The sequence below is a fragment of the Anomaloglossus baeobatrachus genome, chromosome 1, assembly GCF_048569485.1.
Source record: "Anomaloglossus baeobatrachus isolate aAnoBae1 chromosome 1, aAnoBae1.hap1, whole genome shotgun sequence".
NCBI classification, from domain to species: Eukaryota; Metazoa; Chordata; class Amphibia; order Anura; family Aromobatidae; genus Anomaloglossus; species Anomaloglossus baeobatrachus.
In genome coordinates, this window is record NC_134353.1 from 422,718,575 (window position 1) to 422,738,996 (window position 20,422).

The 20,422-nt window shown below is 45.9% G+C and overlaps 1 protein-coding gene across 1 annotated transcript in view; it reads right to left on the minus strand.

Annotated features, from left to right (window-relative positions):
* The window catches only part of UNC13A (unc-13 homolog A), a 475,959-nt gene that overhangs the window by 326,854 nt on the left and 128,683 nt on the right, over window positions 1-20,422 (minus strand). The window contains exons 8-10 of the mRNA XM_075352602.1: window positions 16,096-16,131; window positions 9,843-10,053; window positions 9,556-9,681 (exon numbers count right to left, since the gene is read on the minus strand). Of these exons, the coding sequence (XP_075208717.1) occupies window positions 9,556-9,681; window positions 9,843-10,053; window positions 16,096-16,131 (373 nt within the window). The remainder of the gene's footprint in view (window positions 1-9,555; window positions 9,682-9,842; window positions 10,054-16,095; window positions 16,132-20,422) is intronic.

A 20,422-nucleotide genomic window follows, 5' to 3' on the forward strand; every position in this document is an offset into this window, starting at 1 on the left:
AGAGAGCTGTGCACACACTGAAGCAGACAGGCGAGAGCTGTGCACACACTGCAGCAGAGAGGAAAGAGCTCATGCACACTGCAGGAGAGAAATGAGATCTGTGAACACATTGCAGCAGAGAAAAGAGAGCTGTGCACTCACACTGCAGGAGAGAGGCGAGAACTCACACACACTGTAGGAGAGAGGAGAGAACTCACACACACTGCAGGAGACAGGAAAGAGCTGTGTGTATACACTGCAGCAGAGAAGTGAGAGATGTACACACACACTGCAGCAGAGAGGAGAGAGCTCACACAGTGCAGGAGACAGGAAAGAGCTGTGTGTACACACTGCAGCGTTAAAGAGAGAGTTGTGTGTACAAAATGCAGCAGAGAGGAGAAAGCTGTGCACACACTGCAGCAGAGAGGAGAGAACTCACACACACTGCAGGAGACAGGAAAGAGCTGTGTGTATGTGATGCCCCTGAACTAGTCATGGTGTCACAGGGTTCTGCACGTCTTTCTTGTCTTGTGCAGGACTCACTCAACCCCTCATGGTTCTGGGATCCTAAGGCCTAAGCCACACGGCGAGAAAAACAGTGCGAGTGGAGTGCGATAAAACATCGCATTCCCCTCGGACCAATTCTAGCCTGTGTGTCAGCACACATGAGCGATTATTTTCTCAGCCCTAATCGGACCGAGAAAACAATCACAGCATGCTGCGATTGTAAGCCGAGACTCTTTCTCTCGCACCCATTCAAGTGAATGGGGCGAGAGAAAAATCGCACTGCACTCGCGGTACACCGGTGTACCGCTAGTGCAGTGCGAGAATGGCAATAGCCGGCTACGCAGGAGAGAGGGAGATAAATCCCTCCCTCCTTTCCTGAGTGCCGGCCTGCCCCCCGCAGATGAGGTCTGCTCACACGAATGGACCTCAGTTGCAAGGACACACGCATGACACTCGGCTCTGCTGTACTGCCAGCACGAGCCGAGTGTCATGCAAGTGGATCGCAGTAGTGCCCGTGTGGCCCCAGCCTATCTTTTGGTATTGCTCCATCAGCATGCAAATCCTAGTCACACCTCACACCACACCCTGTCAGGCACACCAGTGGGTGGTCTAGCTGGAACAGGGCCACCCGCCTAGGGGTCAGACAGACTAGTGGGAGGGGAGAGTTAGTTGAGTGGTAGCCCTCAGAGAGTGAGGAGCAAGGGGGAGTTGGTGCTCCCTGGGAGACGTTGGCTAGGTTGCAGACGGTGGTCTGGGACCAAAGGAGTCAGGGACCCGGTCGCAGGGTATTGGAGAAAGGTGCCAAGCTTAGTTTTGGGGAACGGTTGGCACCGGAGTACCTAGTAACCGAATTGGTATGGAGCACGGCGGGGTACTGGACCCTAGATCAGGAAGTAGCTTCACGCAACCTGATAATTAACCTGTAAAGGATAGTATCTTTATGAACTTTCCCCAAGAGATCAGAGATCGAAGACATCAACACAACGAGGGGGATAGGGCTTTCCAGCTTATGCGGCCCACTGAAATCCCAAGTGTCAGCCATCGAGAACACAGCTTCCCTATTTAACAGTGGGGAGCGGGACCCTGACAGATTCAAGCATAGGGGTCACTCAGAACATCTAAAATACAGTGCATGGAAGGCAAGGTACAGACCATCAGCAATACCAAAGGGAGCGGACTCCCGGTCGGGCTCCCCTGAAGTGGCAGCGGCACCCAGAGACTTGGTTTACCTTTGTGTCAGAGTCTGCTTTGCGGTCACATCACTACCAACACTGCCTGAGTGAGTACGCTGTCCTCCCCTGCTTCCAATCTGCACAACACTCCCCTACACCTCCATTCGTCCAGAGTCCCGGAGCCTCCCTTACCTGTGAAGGGAATGTTATCTGGCTGCCCCACTCCATGTCCCCCGGGTACTCCCATCGGCAGCGGCAGTACTCCCCTTACTGCGAACCACGGGTGGCGTCACAAACTCTTATCCCCTGTAAATACCTCCTTATCATTTGAAGTGGCCGCGACCCCCCGGGTCCGGAGACCCTCAAGCCACAGCAGACCCCGGATCCGAGTGGCTCGACCGCTGCAGGGGCGGCACATGTGCACACTGCAGCATAAGGGCTGCTTCTCACTTGCGAGTTTCTCGCAGTAGAGCAATGCGAGAAAAACTCGCATTGAAATCGGACACATGTTAGTCAATGATTCAGCTCTCATCTGCGATTTTTTTCTCAGTCCAAATCGGACCGAGAAAAAAATCGCAGCATGCTGCTTTTTTGCGAGTTTCTCGCACCATTTGTCCCAATGATTTCCTATGGAAGGGGATTAAAAGTAGCATCACACACGCGCACCACCGTTCACATTTGCGAGTGTGGCAGTAACTTCGCACATTAGATGAATGTGACAGCACATTCCCATAGGTTGATTAAATGACACATGTGTTATAGCTTTTATCTAATTAAGATGTTGCATGAAACTAGCATCGCAATCGCGACACACACGCGAGCAAAAAGCATCGCACTTGCGTTGCACTCGCACCTAACGTGAACTAAAATCAGCCGAGTATTTTTCAGCCCAGTCGGACCGATTTTACTCGCATAGATGTGTTTCCACCCTTAAAGAGAGAGCTGTGCACACACTGCAGCAGAAAGGAGAGAGCTGTGCACACACTGCAGCAGAGACGAGAGAGCTGTGCACACACTTCAGCAGAGATGAGAGAGCTGTGCACACACTGCAGCAGAGAGGAGAGAGCTCACACACTCTGCAGTAGAGAGGACAGAGCTGTGTGCACACACACTGCAGCAGAAAGGTGAGAGCTGTGCACACACACTGCAGCAGAGAGGAGAGAGCTCACACACGGCAGGTGACAAGAAAGCTGTGTGCACACACTGCAGTAGAGAGGAGAAAACACACACTGAAGGAGACAGGAAAGAGTTGTGCACACACACTGCAGCCGAGAGGAGAGAGCTGTGTGCACACACACTGCAGCAGAGAGGAGAGAGCTGTGTGCACACACACTGCAGCAGACAAGAGAGAGCTGTGTGCACACACACTGCAACAGACAGGAGAGAGCTGTGTGCACACACACTGCAGCAGACAGGAGAGAGCAGAGCTGTGTGCACACACTGCAATAGAGAGGAGAGAGCTGTGTGCACACACACTGCAGCAGAGAGGAGAGAGCTGTGTGCACACACACACTGCAGCAGAGAGGAGAGAGCTGTGTGCACACACACTGCAGCAGAGAGGAGAGAGCTGGGTGCACACACTGCAGCAGAGAGGAGAGAGCTGTGTGCACACACTGCAGCAGAGAGGAGAGAGCTGTGTGCACATACTGCAGCAGACAGGAAAGAGCTGTGTGCACACACACTGAAGCAGAGAGGAGAGAGCTGTGAGCACATGTGGCGCCCTGGACTAGCCAGGTTGTCACAGGTACTACAACACACCCCCCCACCCTGAGACAGGCACATCAGCCAGACACAAAATCCTTGTTACCTCCCTCCAGGGGCTGATGTCCACACAAGGTGGGGTGGAGCCAGGCGGTTGGCCCCACCCACCGAGGAGTTCACAGTCCTGGAGGCGGGAAAGGGAAGGCAGATCAGTGAGGAGTGAATGAGAAGTGAGGAGTAAACTGACTGTGTCCGGGTGTGTGGCCCGGGCACCAAAAGCAAGGTTGGCAGACGGTGGTGGCCGTCTGCAGGAGAGGCAGATCAACGCGGAACCGTAGGACCGGGAACGGGCAGTGGCCCGCCGGTACCGAACCGGGGAGCGAAGTGAAGCCAGCACACACGGGCAGGGCCTACGGACCCCGACCAGGCTTGGAGTCGCCGTTAGAGGTCAAATCCATCAGTGACTGGAACCCCAGGGGTTTCCTAACAGCCAAGACCCGATTGAAGGCAACCGTCCAACCAGCAAGAGGAAATACAGCTACCGCCACAGCTAGAGTTCCAAGGGCCAGAGCCTGCGGGCAAAAGGGCTCCTCCGGCACATATATACGCTGGGGAGCGGGCTACCGGTGGGAATCCATCGGGACCAAACATACACAAAAGTGCAGGGAAAGGCAGCCACCACTAACCGTCCAGGAGAAGCCACAGCAGCCGGCTGCGGGACCCGTCCATCCAGCCGTTTGGTTTACCAGAGACTTTGCGTACATTTGTGGCTGAGTGAGTACAACCGTGCCGTCCGGCACCGCGCAGCGCAGTCCAGGCGACTCTGCCCCTGCAACCCTGCCTCCCCGTCATCTCACCGGGCCCCGGGACCACCAACCCCTACCCACGGAGGGGGAAAACAACATCCCAGCTGCTCCCTGCCATCGCTTCCGGGATCCCCGTTACCAGCAGCGGTGGTGCCCAACCTCACCACAACCCGTGGGTGGCATCAAACCAAACTACCCCCTTTCACTCACGGGCAAGGAGCGCCGCTCGAGTCCCAGGATCCGGCCCACCGCTCGAGCCACCGAGCAGCCATCGCAGCAGCGCCGGACCCGAGCGTTAGTGAGCGCAGCGCAGCGGTGTCTCTCCCGCCCGCGACACACACACACTGCAGCAGAGAAGAGAGAGCTGGGTGCACACACACTGCAGCAGACAGGAGAGAGCTGTGTGCACACACACTGCAGCAGACAGGAGAGAGCTGTGTGCACACACACTGCAGCAGAGAAGAAAGAGCTGTGTGCACACACTGCAGCAGAGAGGAGAGAGCTGTGCGCACACACTGCAGGAGAGAGGAGAGAGCTGAGAGCTGTGCACACACCCTGCAGAGAAGCTCTCCAACAGTAATAGGCACCAGCTTTCTCTTGAGACAGCGCTGGCAATGTGAATTCCAACACTGTATCATCAGAAAGGCAGACATTAGATATCTGTTGCGACATTTCAGGATCTGGGGAAGCCAGCAATGTCAATCTTCAGAGAGGGCGGAAGAAATATCCAAATTCAGGAGCAGAATGGTGCACTTACTGCTCAGCCAAGGTGGAAGAACAGTGCACTAAGAACCATAATTAGCATATGGCGATAAAGAGTATTTTCACACAATGCAGGCCCAGACTTATACTGTGCAGGAATGATGTTTATAGGGGGCTACTACTTATATGACTGTGTGTTTAGTTTAAATGATATTTTTAGGTGACAAACTCACTTTAACTGCAATCTTTTTGAGCTATAAATGCACAATTATTTATTTTATATTTTGTAATAAATTGTTAATTGATGTAAAATATTTCTTAAAAGGGCCAGTACTTTATGCATTATATATTAATGCAGATTTGCTGTTTTCATACACAGTGAACTCAATAAATTATATGTCCGTGGTAGCAAATGAAGTAATACATTTCTATAAACTACTGATTTAGTGAGGTTCATTATGTTGTAAGCAGGGGTTGTATGACGGTACACACCAAACCTGCAGATCCGCAGTACAGAGACCATGCAGGCTGCCTATGGCTCTGACTGTAGCAGTGTATGGAGCATCGCTTCCAAGAAAACTTCAGTAATATGGCATCCAGTGGAGCATCACAATTTTTTTAAAGTGGGAAACTAAGGGTTCGTGCGCACACTGCGTCCTGACCAGTGCAGAAAAAAGTGCACCCGCTGGCAGACTTGACACTGCGTTTTGACAAAAAGAATGCATCCAAAACACATACATTTTGCATTGATTTTACATGCGTTTTGGATGCTTTTTTGTCAGTGTGGTCCCCCGGCAATTCAGCTCTGCTACATGCCCGCTGACTGTAGACACAGACAGAGCCGGGCGATGAGAATGAACTCGGATGAACTTCACCCGACTTCATTGTCATGCCGCGGCTCTGTCTGTGTGTCGCGTCCTGATTAGCGGTCACCCGTGAAGTGACCGCAAATCCCCTGAGTGACTGAAGTGAGCAGCGCGATCAGCGGTGCTGTCACTCAGGTTACCCGCGGCCACAGCTGGAGTCCTCAACCTGAGAGCGCTGGCTGCGGGTGACGTCATCATCACTGATCGCACGGCTCACTTCAGTTGCTGCGTGGAGCTGACAGAGAGAGGTTGTGGTCTATGGCCGCTTGCTGTCAGCTTTATGTAGCAGAGCTGAAAGCGTTGTGGGACCTCAGGTGGATTACGTCGGACCTGGAGGGGTATTTGGGGATTAATAAAGTGGTGAAAGAGGGTGTTTTTTTGTCTTTTATTCCAAATAAAGGATTTTTTGGATGTGTGTGTTTATTTTCTTTAATTAACAGGTTAATCATGGAAGGTATCTTGGGGAGACGCCTGCCATGATTAACCTAGGACTTAGTGGCAGCTATGGGCTGCTGCCATTAACTCCTTATTACCCCGATTGCCACCGCACCAGGGCAATTCGGGATGAGCCGGGTAGAGTCCCGGGACTGTTGCATCTAATGGATGCGGCAATTCCGGACGGCTGCTGGCTGATATTGTTAGGCTGGGGGACTTCCCATAACGTGGAGTTCCCCATCCTGAGAATACCAGCCTTGAACCGTGTGGCTTTATCTTGGCTGGTATCCAAATTGGGGGGGACCGTACATTGTTTTTTTTTATTATTTATTTATTTATTTTACTGCAAGATATAGACACGCCCACCGGCGGCTGTGATTGGTTGCAGTGAGACAGCTGTCACTCAGCGTGGACGCGTGTCTGACTGCAACCAATCATAGGTGCTGGTGAGCGGGAGAAACAGGGAATACGAGATGTAATAATGAGCGGCCGGCATTTTCAAAAGAGGAGAAGCCGCCAGAGCAGTGTGAACGCCGTGCAGCGCCGCGCTTGTGATCGGGGATCGGTGAGTATGAGAGAGGGAGAGACCGACATGGACAGAGAGAGAGACCGAAAGACCTTCGTTTGTTATGTCAAATAAACATGCGGATCGCAACAAAAATGCAGTGCAAACACACTGCTTAGCATTTTGGTAGCGTTTTTCAACAACTCATTGATTTCAATGGGTGTAGAACGCTGCCAAAACAGACAAAAGAAGTGACATGCTGCTTTTTTAAACACAGAGATTTTGTCAAATTTTTGACTTTCAAAAGGCTGTGTTCAAAAAACCATTGTGCGCACGGATTTTGCATGATTCTCATAGACTTTGCTGGGGAACCAGAACGCATCCATTTTGACAATGTGACGCTGCAGCTTAAAACGCTGCGGAAATGCAAAAAAAACCCTGCAACGTGCGCACGAGCCCTAAGGGGTAAATGTGAGCTGCCACAGACAAAGAAGGGCATTTTTGGAAAAAGGAAAAGTACTACTGCCTGGTGATGTGTCTCAGTACACTGAAGATTCTTCAGGCAATAATATGGGGAATGCTGAGGTCACTTGATCCAGAATCAGTTAAGTATATATACATTCACCAAATCTGCCTGTTTGAAAGGACAGATCTATTTGCTGGTAGATTTAATAAGAAATAATTGCTCACAGCATTCGTAGCCATTTGTGGAAGGTATAGTTTTAGATGATGTGACAGATTACTCCGTCGCATGAATTCTGTTTCTCTTTTCATAGAAAGGAACAGAGAAAAGGGATTCGAAGATGCATGTATGGACAAAGCCCGATGTATTTCTTTGTTTTAAATGAATTAAATAATTAGTTGATTAAATAAATAAAACTCCCAACCATTAATTTGTTTAATGTAATACGTTGTTTATATTAAACTGAATTTGTCAGCAGGTTTTTGCTACCTTATCTGAAAGCAGTATAATGTAGGAAAAGAGACCGTGAATCTACCGTTATATCACTTAGATTACTGAGTGCAGCCGTTATGATACAATAAGAGTTTTTAGATGTAGCATTGTGCAGAGCTGAGAAAAGTAAGCTCACCCACTCCCCTGCCCTGCTTAGCAGCTTTGTGTGTACATTGTATATTGGCAGAAAGCTGCTAATCAGTGGTGGGGGCGAGGATGGACCAGGATGCAGGGCAGCTTGTCTGGCAATGTTAATCTCTTGTGATAAAACACTTATTATATTGAAACAACAGCACCCAGCGTAATAAGTGACAGATCCCTGACTCATGTGTCTCATGCTGTCCTAAGATTGCATAGCAAAAGCTTGATGACAAATTTCCTTTAGGCCTAAAACACACTTCCGCAAAAAAAACGTACGTGTCTCACAGTCAGTTTTTCGGGTCTGTGTTCCGTTTTTTACGGGCGTTTCTCCGGTACGTATGGCATCCGTGTGTTGGCGTATGTGAGCCGTGTGTGTGTGTGTGTAATGTCCGTATTGATATAAAATACGTACGTGTGCTGCCCGTGTGCTGTCCGTTTTTAAAGGCCCGCATTCTTACCCAATTAAACGTTGTTAATCATTCATCATGAGATCCTGGTGTTTTTGTTTGCCATCAATTGACCTGATAGATTGGTAACAAGTGTTTCAAAGTTTGTGATGAAAATCGGACACGATACGTGCTGAACACGGACATACTCCGTGTGCGGTCCGTGCAGGCACGGACCCATAGACTAAAGCGGGTCCGTGCCTGCGTGCTGCCGGCAAAAAACGGGCATGTCGTCAGTATAGAAAAGCGCACACACGTACTTACCACACGGACACACGTTACGTGGGATTTTACGTGTGTGTGCCATCTACCATAGAATAACATGGGTCTCCGTGTGTACGTGTCTCCGGTACGTGCAAATACGTACCGCACACGTACAAAAAAAACGGATGTGTGTTGCGGGTCTTAATGAAAGTTTCATCAGGAAGGACACCATAAGGCACTTATCTTATGAAAACAAGCCAACATTAGTATAGTATTGTTGCTGGCTGCTGACTGGTCAAGGAAAACTATAAAGTCAAATCTTAGGGACTTTAAATAAATTAAGTGCTTAGGGTACGGCCACATAGTACTGATCTGTCAGTAAAAAGACCCTACAATGCCACTTACTAGTCTTTCTAGACTGTTTGTCTTTTTTTTTTGCTTTTGTTATCTTTTAGCTTTCGTAAACTTTTAAACTTTTGTAAACTTTTTTTTTCGCAGCTTTTTCTGGTGCTAGAATCCCTAGATTTTGGTAACTTTTCTGAAAATTCTGGTTAAAAAGAATGTGTCAGTTGATGCATGCTGCCGGAATCACGGACAACGCGAATCAGACACCGGCTACTTTACTGCATGTAAGTTTTACTCTGAAATGCTTTGACATTTCATAGAAAACATACTTTAAATAGCCATATGGGATGACTAGATCAAGAGGCGAGTCCCCAGAGCTTCTCCCCGCCCTGCCCCCCTACACTGGCAGGTATCTATGTGTGTGTAGCGGAAGAGACCTATCATTAGAGGAGTAGATGTGAGAAGATGATGCTCGGGAGCTGTCTCCAACTAATCACTTGCTCTAATGAAGCCTCAATCACTGCTGTATGAAAGTTTTATCCAATGTAAAAAGGTTTAAGAGCAAGTTAGCCCAGAGGGTGGACTCTTCTACTTTCTGGATTTCCATCAAAACCTGTATGTGTGTCTAATGAAAAGTTTCCTTTTCTTATGTAAGTGAATTATCAACACAGAAAGGAGCTAAAAGACTAAATTGAAATTTCCTATACAGATTACGGCCTGTCTTGGCATGTGCATAGGACGAGCACGTGACTCTGCAGCACTCACACTGCAACATCTCGGGACTGACCCACCTATCGGACAGGTCTAGTGACTGCCGACTCTCCAGAGAATGCTGCCGACTGGTGAGGCGGCTTGACCCAGAGACAGACTCCACATCACTGCGGCCGTTTGTGGCAGAGTCTGCACTATCGTAACGCCTGCCATCCAGGGAGAGAGGAGACAGGTCAGAGGGGGTCAAACACACCCCTCCATCCTGCCATCCATCAGTTATTAATGTATAATGATGTTTAGCAATATTACGTAACATGGCAATTAGAACGCCGTCAAATTATGGTAAGCAACTGGTTGGTATTTGTACCTGATTGGTCGATGATCAGAGAAATCCATTTCATAACTGTGTACGGAATCAGTGTATGATCCATGGGAACTGTACTGATGTCGCACCGGGTACTGATGTACAGAGGCGTTTGGCTGGCATGTGGAATAGTATGCTGGAGGGATACTATTGCTAGTCTCACTTCGATAATCACTATCACGATCATCCACAGCACTATCAGGATCCTCATTGTCTGGAATCAATTAAGAAAATAATCGCATTATTAGAAGAACAGAAATAGGCATATTATACCATAAAAATTAACATTACTCTTCCTAGGAGCTGCTGACTTTTAGTTATACAGGGGTGCCGCTGTAGCTACAGTCACTGCTCACAGCACACCCCTTCACTTGGACTGATTTCCAGTTCTGCAGTACCTCATGCCATGGAGTTCTTACAGCCGCCATTCACAATTCTGTGAGTGATGACTGTACCCACTACAACACGCCTGATCGACTGAAAGCTGGCGGCTACTGGAAAGACAAGAGTTCATCTTCTCCCGGTAGCAACATTTTCATCACTGCAGCCGGGCACCTTTCTAACACTATTAACCTGCAAATTGACTACATATTCTTATTAACGTTATTCAGGATCCTTTTAATTGTCAGCTCAATATTTTACTAGGGAAAACGGCCGTGATATTTGCTTTCCATTCATTTTAATGATACTTACTTTTAGAAACATTACAATCCCCTTGCAGTAAATACATATCTAGATTTTACGAGGGGCTGCTGATAAGTCTTTGGCTTTACCCAGAAAGAAACGAGATAGGAAGATGAAAATTTACATTTATTCCACATACTCTCCACTGATGTCAACACACTTCAAGCCTAGCAAAAAGAAGGATTTCGGTTGTGCCTCAAACCAGGCATCCGTAGCAGCCATGGCATCAGAAATGGTGTGAAATTCGGTACTCTTGAGGTATTTCTTCAGGTTTGGAAACAGATGATAGTCGGAGGGAGCTAGATCTGGTGAATAAGGTGGGTGGTCAACTAGCTGAAAGCCCAGCTCTGCCAGTTTTGCCGTGGTCACTTGTGCAGTGTGAGCAGGGGTGTTGTCTTGCTGGAACAAGATTCCTTTGGACAGCTTGCTGCGCCTTTTGGCCTTCAGGGCTGCCTTCAATTGGTCCAAAAGTTCATTGTAATACCTTGGATTGATGGTGGAACCCTTTTGAAGGTAGTCCACTAGAAACACGCTCTCCTTATCTCAGACCACAGACGCCATCGCTTTAGTGGCTGATTTTTGCACCCTGAACTTCTTTGGCTGAGGAGAACCACTGTGCCGCCACTCTTTTGACTGCTCCTTGTTTTCAGGGTCATATAAATAAATCCAGGTCTCATCCATAGTGACCACTCGATCCTGGAAGTTCTTATCAGTCCGGAAACGCTGACAAATGGACCGGAAGGTTTTCACTTGCATGCTTCTCTGATCTGTTGTCAAACATTTGGGGACCCACTTTGCAGATCTTTTCCTCATGTCCAAATGTTCATGGATAATGACACAAAAACGTTCACGGGAAATCCCCATGATGTCTGCTATTGCTTTAGCTGAAATTCGTGGATTCTCCAGTATGAGGTTGTGAACAGCATCCACGATCTCCAAAACAACAACAACTCTCAGTCGTCCAGGAAGTTTCTTATCATTGGTGCTGAAGTGGCTCGTTTTAAATTTGGCAACCAAGTTCATAACTGTGGAATATGAAGGGCATTGATCCACCAATGTCTGCGACATATTACCCTGAATATCCTTCATGGATTTTCCTTGCAGAAACAAGAATTTTATCCCTCCTCTTCTCTAAGTTGCTGTGAATATTGCATTAGACTCTGCCATTTTGTTTTCCCGCGTGCGTAGAACACTGTTGCCATAAGCAACAAACACAAAATTTTGAAAACATATATTAGACACATAAGGCTTTCATGTGATGTAATATTCGTTACCATAGAAACAAAAAAAGATCACAAGGCCAAAGACTTATCAGCAGCTCCTCGTACTTTCAGGTTATTTTGTTCTCGTTTGGATAGAAATTACTAATAGAATAAAAAAAACATGCTTGAAAAGCACATACTCTGCTATAAATAGTGTAAATGAATGCCCTGGCACTGACAAACCACCCACATTCACGAGCTCTTTTGTTAGCAATTTCAGGTATGGTACGTGTTATCATCAACTCTTGCTGGCTTCAGTAGTGAATGTTAAACTATGTGGGGTGTTAAATGCAGAGCCTTAAGACATGACTCATATTATGTGAAAGAAAGAAAAAAATAAGCAGAGAAAATAGTGTCAGGAGTTTATCATTTGGGCAAAGGATTTTCAACATAGATGAATAAAGGGTTTAGATCGTCACCAGAAGCTAGCAATGAGTATTTGGTAAGTTTTTGATGTTGCAAACTTTCTGCAGCATTTCTGCATCTATTAGGTAAGTTAGGTCACTTGGCATTTTTATTCTGTTGAGTGACTTTTTGTCTGTATGTTTTTATTGTGTTTTTCACGCTGTGGTTTTTGTCTCTTTTAGGCATGTCATGCTTTACATAAAGCTGCTCAGTATTTGATATCTCCTGTTATTTGAGTTCATTAGATTACATGCGTTTTTTTACTTATGCATTTTCCACATATAATGCAATTCTATGGAGAAAATCAGTACATAAAACATCAGTGTACCCGCAAGAGAGATTGACTTATTGAGAATTTCAAACATGCACCGCGGATCAGATTAAGCTGCCTAGAAAAAGCATAGTGGTCATGAGATTTCTATAAATCCCATCCACATCCACTTTACTGGAGCTGTAAGACTCAAAAACAGGATCAAAAACTTACCAAAACCTCATCATAGGAACTTAATCCTAAAAAAACATGGAGCAATAGATCCTAATCCTCTTGCACACTCTGCTATAATTGTGCCTTATCTCATTCTTGGGGAAGCTGGACTTTTTTGTACAAGGGCTATTAGAGCGTTTACAAACAGCCACTGGGAGTGAAATGTTAAAAATAACATATGGAAATGTATGCATCTATAGCATTCTGTCCATTAAACAACGGCTCTATAGTTTGGAGGTAACTTTGTCATACGTGGCTGTGACTGCATATTCTACATGTCAGTAGAAGCTGGAGACATCAGTCAGTTCTGTTGTCCAGGTTCATGACCCCCTGCCATGCACTACATGGCACATAAGGCCCCTTTACACACTGAAACTTTCTAGCGATCCCAACCTGGCCGGGATCGCTACAAAGTCTCTGGTGAGTCGCTGGTGAGCTGTCAAACAGGCAGACCTGGCCAACGACGCAACAGCGATCCGGACCTGCAGAACGACCTAGCTAGTCATTGGTGACGTTGTAAAGCAGCTTTTTGAAAGGGAAGTCGCTAACGAAGTCGCTGTAAAGTCCCCTTTACACACTGAAACTTTGCTGCACAGCGGGAAACAAAGGACCAAAGAATGGTCCTGAACAATTTGTAGCGATCACAACTTCACAGCAGGGGCCAGGTCGCTGAAGTGTTTCACACACTGCAATGTCGCTGGGGAGGTCGCTATTACGTCACAAAACCGGTGACGTTACAGCGATGTCGTTTGCGATGTTGCAGTGTGTAAAGCCACCTTTACTCTGACAAAGATGAAAGTGACACTCCAAGACAGAAAATCATCCAGTTTATTTTCCCCTCTATTTCTTTCCATGGTCCTTGGGCCGATTTCTCACCCCATTGTTTGCTAATGATTCATTTCCAATAGTGAAAGAAATAGGACCAAGGGACCCAGAGCAACCACATGAGCTGCCTCTTTGGTTTGTACACCCTCGCTACAAAGTAGTAAAGCGGATTGGAAATGTTAGCACGGTAAGTTCTAGTTAGAAGTTAACATTAGTATTTTCCGTCATGAGACATGCAATTGCTTCAAAGTGGATTTATTCACAATAGTAAAGGCAACATGACAAGACGATTTTAATACTGAAGCTAATAATAAGGCTGTAAAGATCCCAGTCCGACCACAAAAATGATATCTGTTTAGTAGTAATTTGAAGTGTCAGGCATGAGAAATCAAGCTATAACGCCACATTTCAATTATCCAGGAAGGGCATTGGGGGCATGTCACTGTTGAGAAATCAAGCTTTGAAGCCACATTTAACCCCTTCATGACTGGCCGATTTTGCGCTTTCTGTTTTTTTTTTCCCCCTTTCTTCTTCCGAGAGGCGTAACTTTTTTTATTTTTCAGTCAATATGGCCGTGGGAAATATCGTTTTTGTAGAACAAGATGTACTTATAAATGAAACCATGAGTTTTACCATATGGTGTACTGGAAAACGGCAAAAAAAATTCCAAATGCGGAAACATTGCAAAGAAAGTGCGATTGCACTATTGTTTTTGAGATATTTTATTCACTGTGCTTACTATATGGTAAAAGTGACATGCCTCAGGTCAGTGCGAGTTCGTAGACACCAAACATGTATAGGTTTATTTTTATCTAAGGCGTTTAAAAAAATCAGAATCTGTCCGAAAAAAGTGGCGTACGTTTTGTGCCACTTTCCACGACCCGTAGCATTCTCATTTTTCGGGATCTATGGCTCAGTGACAGCTTATTTTTTGTGTCTCGGGCTGACGCTTTTAAAGGTAACATTTTTGTGCAGATGCTACATTTTGATCGCTTGTTATTGCATTTTGCGCAAAAATTGTGGTGACCAAAAAAACCATAAAATTGGCGTTTGGAATTTTTTTGCTGTTATGCTGTTTATCAATCAGATTAATTGATTTTATATTTTCATAGATCGGGCATTTCTGAACGTGGTGATTCCATATGTGTGTGTATTTTTCATTTTTTTTTAACCCTTAATTTTCAATGGGAGGAAAGAGGGGTGATTTGAACTTCAAGTTTTTTTTATTTTTTTTAATTTTTTAAAACTTTTTTTCTTATTTTACTTGGTCCCCTTGGGGATTTCAACAATCAGCAGTCTGATCACTCATTCTTTTCTTCCGATAAGAGCAGCACCACTCAGACCGGGAGAAATTATCATCTCTTGTAACAAGCAGCACTCAGATGGTTCTTACAGAACCTGAGTCATGTGAGCACAGGAGTCATCACATGACCCTGTACTACCATGACAACCACCAGATTCACGTGATCACGTTACGTGACTTCCAGTATTGGCCTGTGAGTACGGATCTACCGCTATCGCCGTTAATATGGTGCTGTCACATCTTGACTGCGCCATTTAAGTGGTTAAAAAGCACTGGCGGATAGCAATTCCACTTTTGCCTAGCAGGCACACGTCAGCTGTATAAATCGGCTGAGATGTGCGCTGATCGCCACAGGCTGCTTGCAGCAGCCTGAGGGGATTAACACTATGACCGCTAGGACATAATATTACTGCCTGCAGTTGTTAAGGGGTTAAATTATCCAGGAAGGTCATTGGGGGCGTGTCACTGTTGAGAAATCAAAGTTTTGAACCCCATTAAAATTAGTCAGGGAGGTCATTGGGGGTGTGTCAATGTTGAGAAATCAAGCTTTTAAGCCACATTGATATTAGCCATATTATCCAGGAAGGGCATTGGGGCATGTCAATGATGAGAAATCAAGCTTTGAAGCCACAGTGATATTAGCCATATTATCCAATAAGGGCATTGGGGCATGTCAATGTTGAGAATCAAGCTTTGATGCCACATTTAAGCTATCAAGGAGGGGCATTAGAAGCGTGTCAATGTTGAGAATTCAAGCTTTGAAGAAACATGTCAATCAGCCAGGAAGTCAGTGTGGGGCGTATTGATGCATTTTGAATGCACTGACCCAATGCACTTCCTGGATAATTTGCATGTAGCTTCAGAGCTTGATTTCTCAGGCCTTCGACACTGGATTACTGCAAAACAGATATCATTTTTGTTGTTGTACTAGGATATATACAGCCATACCACTAGTTTCATTAATAAAGTCGTCCAGAGAGATACCCTTTAAGATAAACAAAGAAGAATGACTGATACAAGCAAGAAGCTTACAGTGTATGTACACACTATGTTCATACTAATCAGAATAAAATACAAATATACTGCATGCACTGTAGGCTGGTTCACATCTGCACCAATACACCATGCGCTATTTTAGCACCATGGAGTCATATAACTAATGCACTGTGGCATCACTTATGCCATCCACTCCCCATAGATGTTAATGTTGAAATATTGAAATGGGGATGTACATTATTTTAACAGGAAAGAATAGCACAGCATGCAGAGTACACTAATTCTTGTTATACTTACTGTGCTGCTCTCCCCAGCCAAAGTAATTCCAGTTACCTGAATAAAATAATGAATTTATCAGATAAATAGTCTTCAGCAAATGCAGAATATCAGTTTTCAATGACTGAAATGGAAATAAATAATTGATCTTTTGATCTCACCTTTCCACATATATGGGTATCAAACGCACTAGGGGGTTCTGTATTATTCAGGGAGCGTTGCATTTTGTGCTCAATGATATTGTAGGATATCCTGAGAATGCATCCATCTAATGTAACAAATCAGATCTATATTTTTGGGACCAGATTATACTGATCCCAATTATTGCTGGTAGGAGTGTGAGAAGATTCAGAAAACCAGTTATAGAACAGATGATTGTGCTGAAAGGAGACTCCAATCCATTAAAGTAATGGTGTGTCAGTGTGATAAGCTATATCTTTCTGATCACAATCCAGTTGTGATTCATTGCTGTGTCCCCGCACTCATTTTCCATGCACAGTAATCCCCCGGTTTCCTTCTGTGCAGAAATCTTGTTTGAGGTCTAAAACACACTTCCGCATAAAAAACATCCGTGTGACACGGTCCGTTTTTCGGATCCGTGTTCCGTTTTTTTGGGGCGTTTCTCCGGTACGTATGGCATACGTGCAATGGCGTATGCGAGCCGTGTGTACGTGTAAAATGTCCGAGTTTGTGTGTAAAATGCCCGTGTATGTGTACGTGGAATGTCCGTGTGGAATGTCCGTTTGTGTGTTGCACAATGTCGTTGATACATGTCGGCTGACAGCAGACAGAGTTGCGCGATGAGAATGAACTCGGGTGAACTTCACCCGACTTCATTGTCATGCCGCGGCTCTGTCTGTGTGCCGCGTACTGATAAGCGGTCACCTGTGAAGGATTCACTAGTGACCGCTAATCCCCCGAGTGACTGAAGTGAGCAGCCCCCTCTCATACTCACCGCTCCCCGATCACCAGCGCTGCGAGGAACAGCTGTGCAGAGAATACGCGGCAACAATTACTTTGAATATGCCGGCCGCCCATTAAACAATCTCGTATTCCCTGCTTTCCCCACCCACAGGCGCCTGTGATTGGTTGCAGTCAGACACGCCCCCCACACTGAATGACAGCTGTCTCACTGCAACCAATCACAGCTGCCGGTGGGCGTGTCTATAATGTGCAGTAAAATAAATAAATAAATAATTTAAAAAAACGTCGTGCGGTCCCCCCCAATTTTAATACCAGCCAGATAAAGCCATACGGCTGAAGGCTGGTATTCTCAGGATGGGGAGCCCCACGTTATGGGGAGCCCCCCAGCCTAACAATATCAGTCAGCAGCCGCCCAGAATTGCCGCATACATTATATGCGACAGTTCTGGGACTGTACCCGGCTCTTCCCGATTTGCCCTGGTGCGTTGGCAAATCGGGGTAATAAGGAGTTTTTGGCAGCCCATAGCTGCCAATAAGTCCTAGATTAATCATGTCAGGCGTCTCCCCAAGATACCTTCCATGATTAATCTGTAAATTACAGTAAATAAACACACACACACCTGAAAAAATCCTTTATTAGAAATAAAAAACACTAACAAATTCCCTCATCATCACCAATTTAATAAGCCCGAAAAAGCCCTCCATGTCCGGCGTACTCCAGGATGGTCCAGCGTCGCATCCAGCTCTGCTGCATGAAGGTGACCGGAGCTGCAGAAGACACCGCCACTCCTGTGAGCTCCACGCAGCTAATGAAGGGAATAGCGCGATCAGCTGAGCTGTCACTGAGGTTACTCGCGGCAAATGCTGAATACAGCTGATCGCGCTATTCCCTTCATTAGCTGTGTGGAGCTGACTGGAGCGGCGGTCATGGAGGGCTTTTTCGGGCTTATTAAATTGGTGATAATGAGGGAATTTGTTAGTGTTTTTTATTTCTAATAAAGGATTGTTCGGGTGTGTGTGTTTATTTACTGTAATTTACAGATTAATCATGGAAGGAATCTCGGGGAGATGCCTGACATGATTAATCTAGGACTTATTGGCAGCTATGGGCTGCCAAAAACTCCTTATTACCCTGATTTGCCAACGCACCAGGGCAAATCAGGAAGAGCCGGGTACAGTCCCAGAACTGTCGCATATAATGTATGCAGCAATTCTGTGCGGCTGCTGACTGATATTGTTATGCTGGGGGGCTTCCCATAACGTGGGGCTCCCCATCCTGAGAATACTAGCCTTCAGCCGGATGGCTTTATCTGGCTGGTATTAAAATTGGGGGGGACCGCACGACGTTTTTTTTAATTATTTATTTATTTATTTTACTGCACATTATAGACACGCCCACCGGCTGCTGTGATTGGTTGCAGTGAGACAGCTGTCACTCAGCGTGGGGTGCGTGTCTGACTGCAACCAATCACAGGCGCCTGTGGGTGGGGAAAGCAGGGAATACAAGATTGATTAATGAGCGGCCGGCATATTCAAAGTAATTGTTGCCGCGCATTCTCTGCACAGCTGTTCCTCGCCATGCTGGTGATCGGGGAGCGGTATGAGCCGGGGGAAGAAAAAAAACGAGCGCCAATGTAAGTATGACTGAGAACAGCAGAAAAAAAGGTAAGTATACTGAATTTAATTTAAAAAAAACAAAAAATAAGATCGCTAGTGTAAAAACGCACACGCACGAAACGTGCTGAACACGGACATACTCCGTGTACGGTACGTGCAGGCATGGACCCATAGACTAAAGCGGGTCCGTGCCTGCGTGTTGCCGGCCAAAAACGGACATGTTGTCCGAGTAGAAAAGCGCACACACGTACTTATCACACAGACACACGTTCCGTGTGATTTTACGTGTGTGCCATCTACCATAGAATAACATGGGTCTCCGTGTGTACGTGTCTCCAGTACTTGCAAATACGTACCGCACACGTACAAATTAAACGGATGTGTGTTGCGGGTCTAAGTGAATGGAGTGGGCTGCAGTTAGTTGGGACCAGCACTGTGCAGGTAACACTTTAAGGGGGATTACCATTATTTTACCCACATTCCTAGGAGCATTAAGAATGCAAGAGGTCAAACTCCGATGTAATATACTGATGCCACCTTATAATGTGGAAATATCCCTTGCTGGAGGCTGTATGGAGGAGAATAACAATTTTCAGACATTTGTAGGGAAATCTTAGTCGGTTGAATTGATCCCTCATTCAGGACCATTACCTAAAGGGGCTCAGTTTTTTTTTTTTTGCTCCCCCATCTGAGAGTAGCATGATATAGAGACAGAGACCTTGATTCCTGCGATGTGTTACTTACTGTTTAATCAGCAGTAGATTGTCATTAGAGGACCAATTAGCGTGCTGCCAGGTAGTTCAGCATATTCATGACCTCTGTATTACCCCACCCCCACCACTGATTGTCAGATTTCTGTGTACACTCCACTGTACATAGGCAGAAAGTTGCCAATCAGTGGTGTGGGCGAGTTCATAGTGCTCCACATTCAAATAACTGCTGTATATTGCACCGCTGGGGTCCTAGGTTGAAATCCCACCAAGTACACCATCTGCAAGGAGTTTGTATGTTCTCCCCGTGTTTGCGTGGGTTTCCTCCGGGTACTCTGGTTTCCTCCCACACTCTAAAGACATACAGATAGGGGCTCTAGATTGTGAGCCCCAATGGGGACAGTGTTGCTGATGTATGTAAAGCGCTGTGGAATCAATAGCGCTATATAAATGAATAAACATAATTATTATTATTATTATTTTTATTATTATCTGCAGCAGAGAAAACAGTAATTTTATCAAAATGACAGCAAACAGCTCAGTAAGTAACACATCGTTGGAATCGGGGTCCTTGTCTCTACCTTATGCTGCTCTCAGATGGGGGAGACAAAATCTGGTGACAGATCCCCTTTAACTATCTATTGTACAGTTGCAGAATGGTGTAAATTGTGAATGATCTGTCCTTTTGATAGAGATAGAGACAATAATAATTATGGTAATAAAAATTTTGCTTTCCAGAAATGTCAATGCAATCAAATAAGAAATGTTAGAGGGATAATCCTATCTTATAAAATGATGTCATATCCTAGCGATTACTCTATGAGCAGTTGGATCTAGCCTCTGAGGCTGACCAGATTCCTGAAAGTTTAGGGTGTAGAGCTTCAGCCTCCTCTAAGCTTTCCTTGCACAGTGGTGATCCACCTTGCAGCCAGACCCCATTAACTTGAATGAAGCTGTGTTGCCTTTCTTCTGTAAAGTGAGCAACTGGAGCGATAATATGCAAGAAAAAAAAAGTTGAAATGGACGCAACACTACACCAATGCTGTGTTCTCCTAATTCTTAGGGCTCGTTGAGGGCCTAGAGATGAAACCCATATT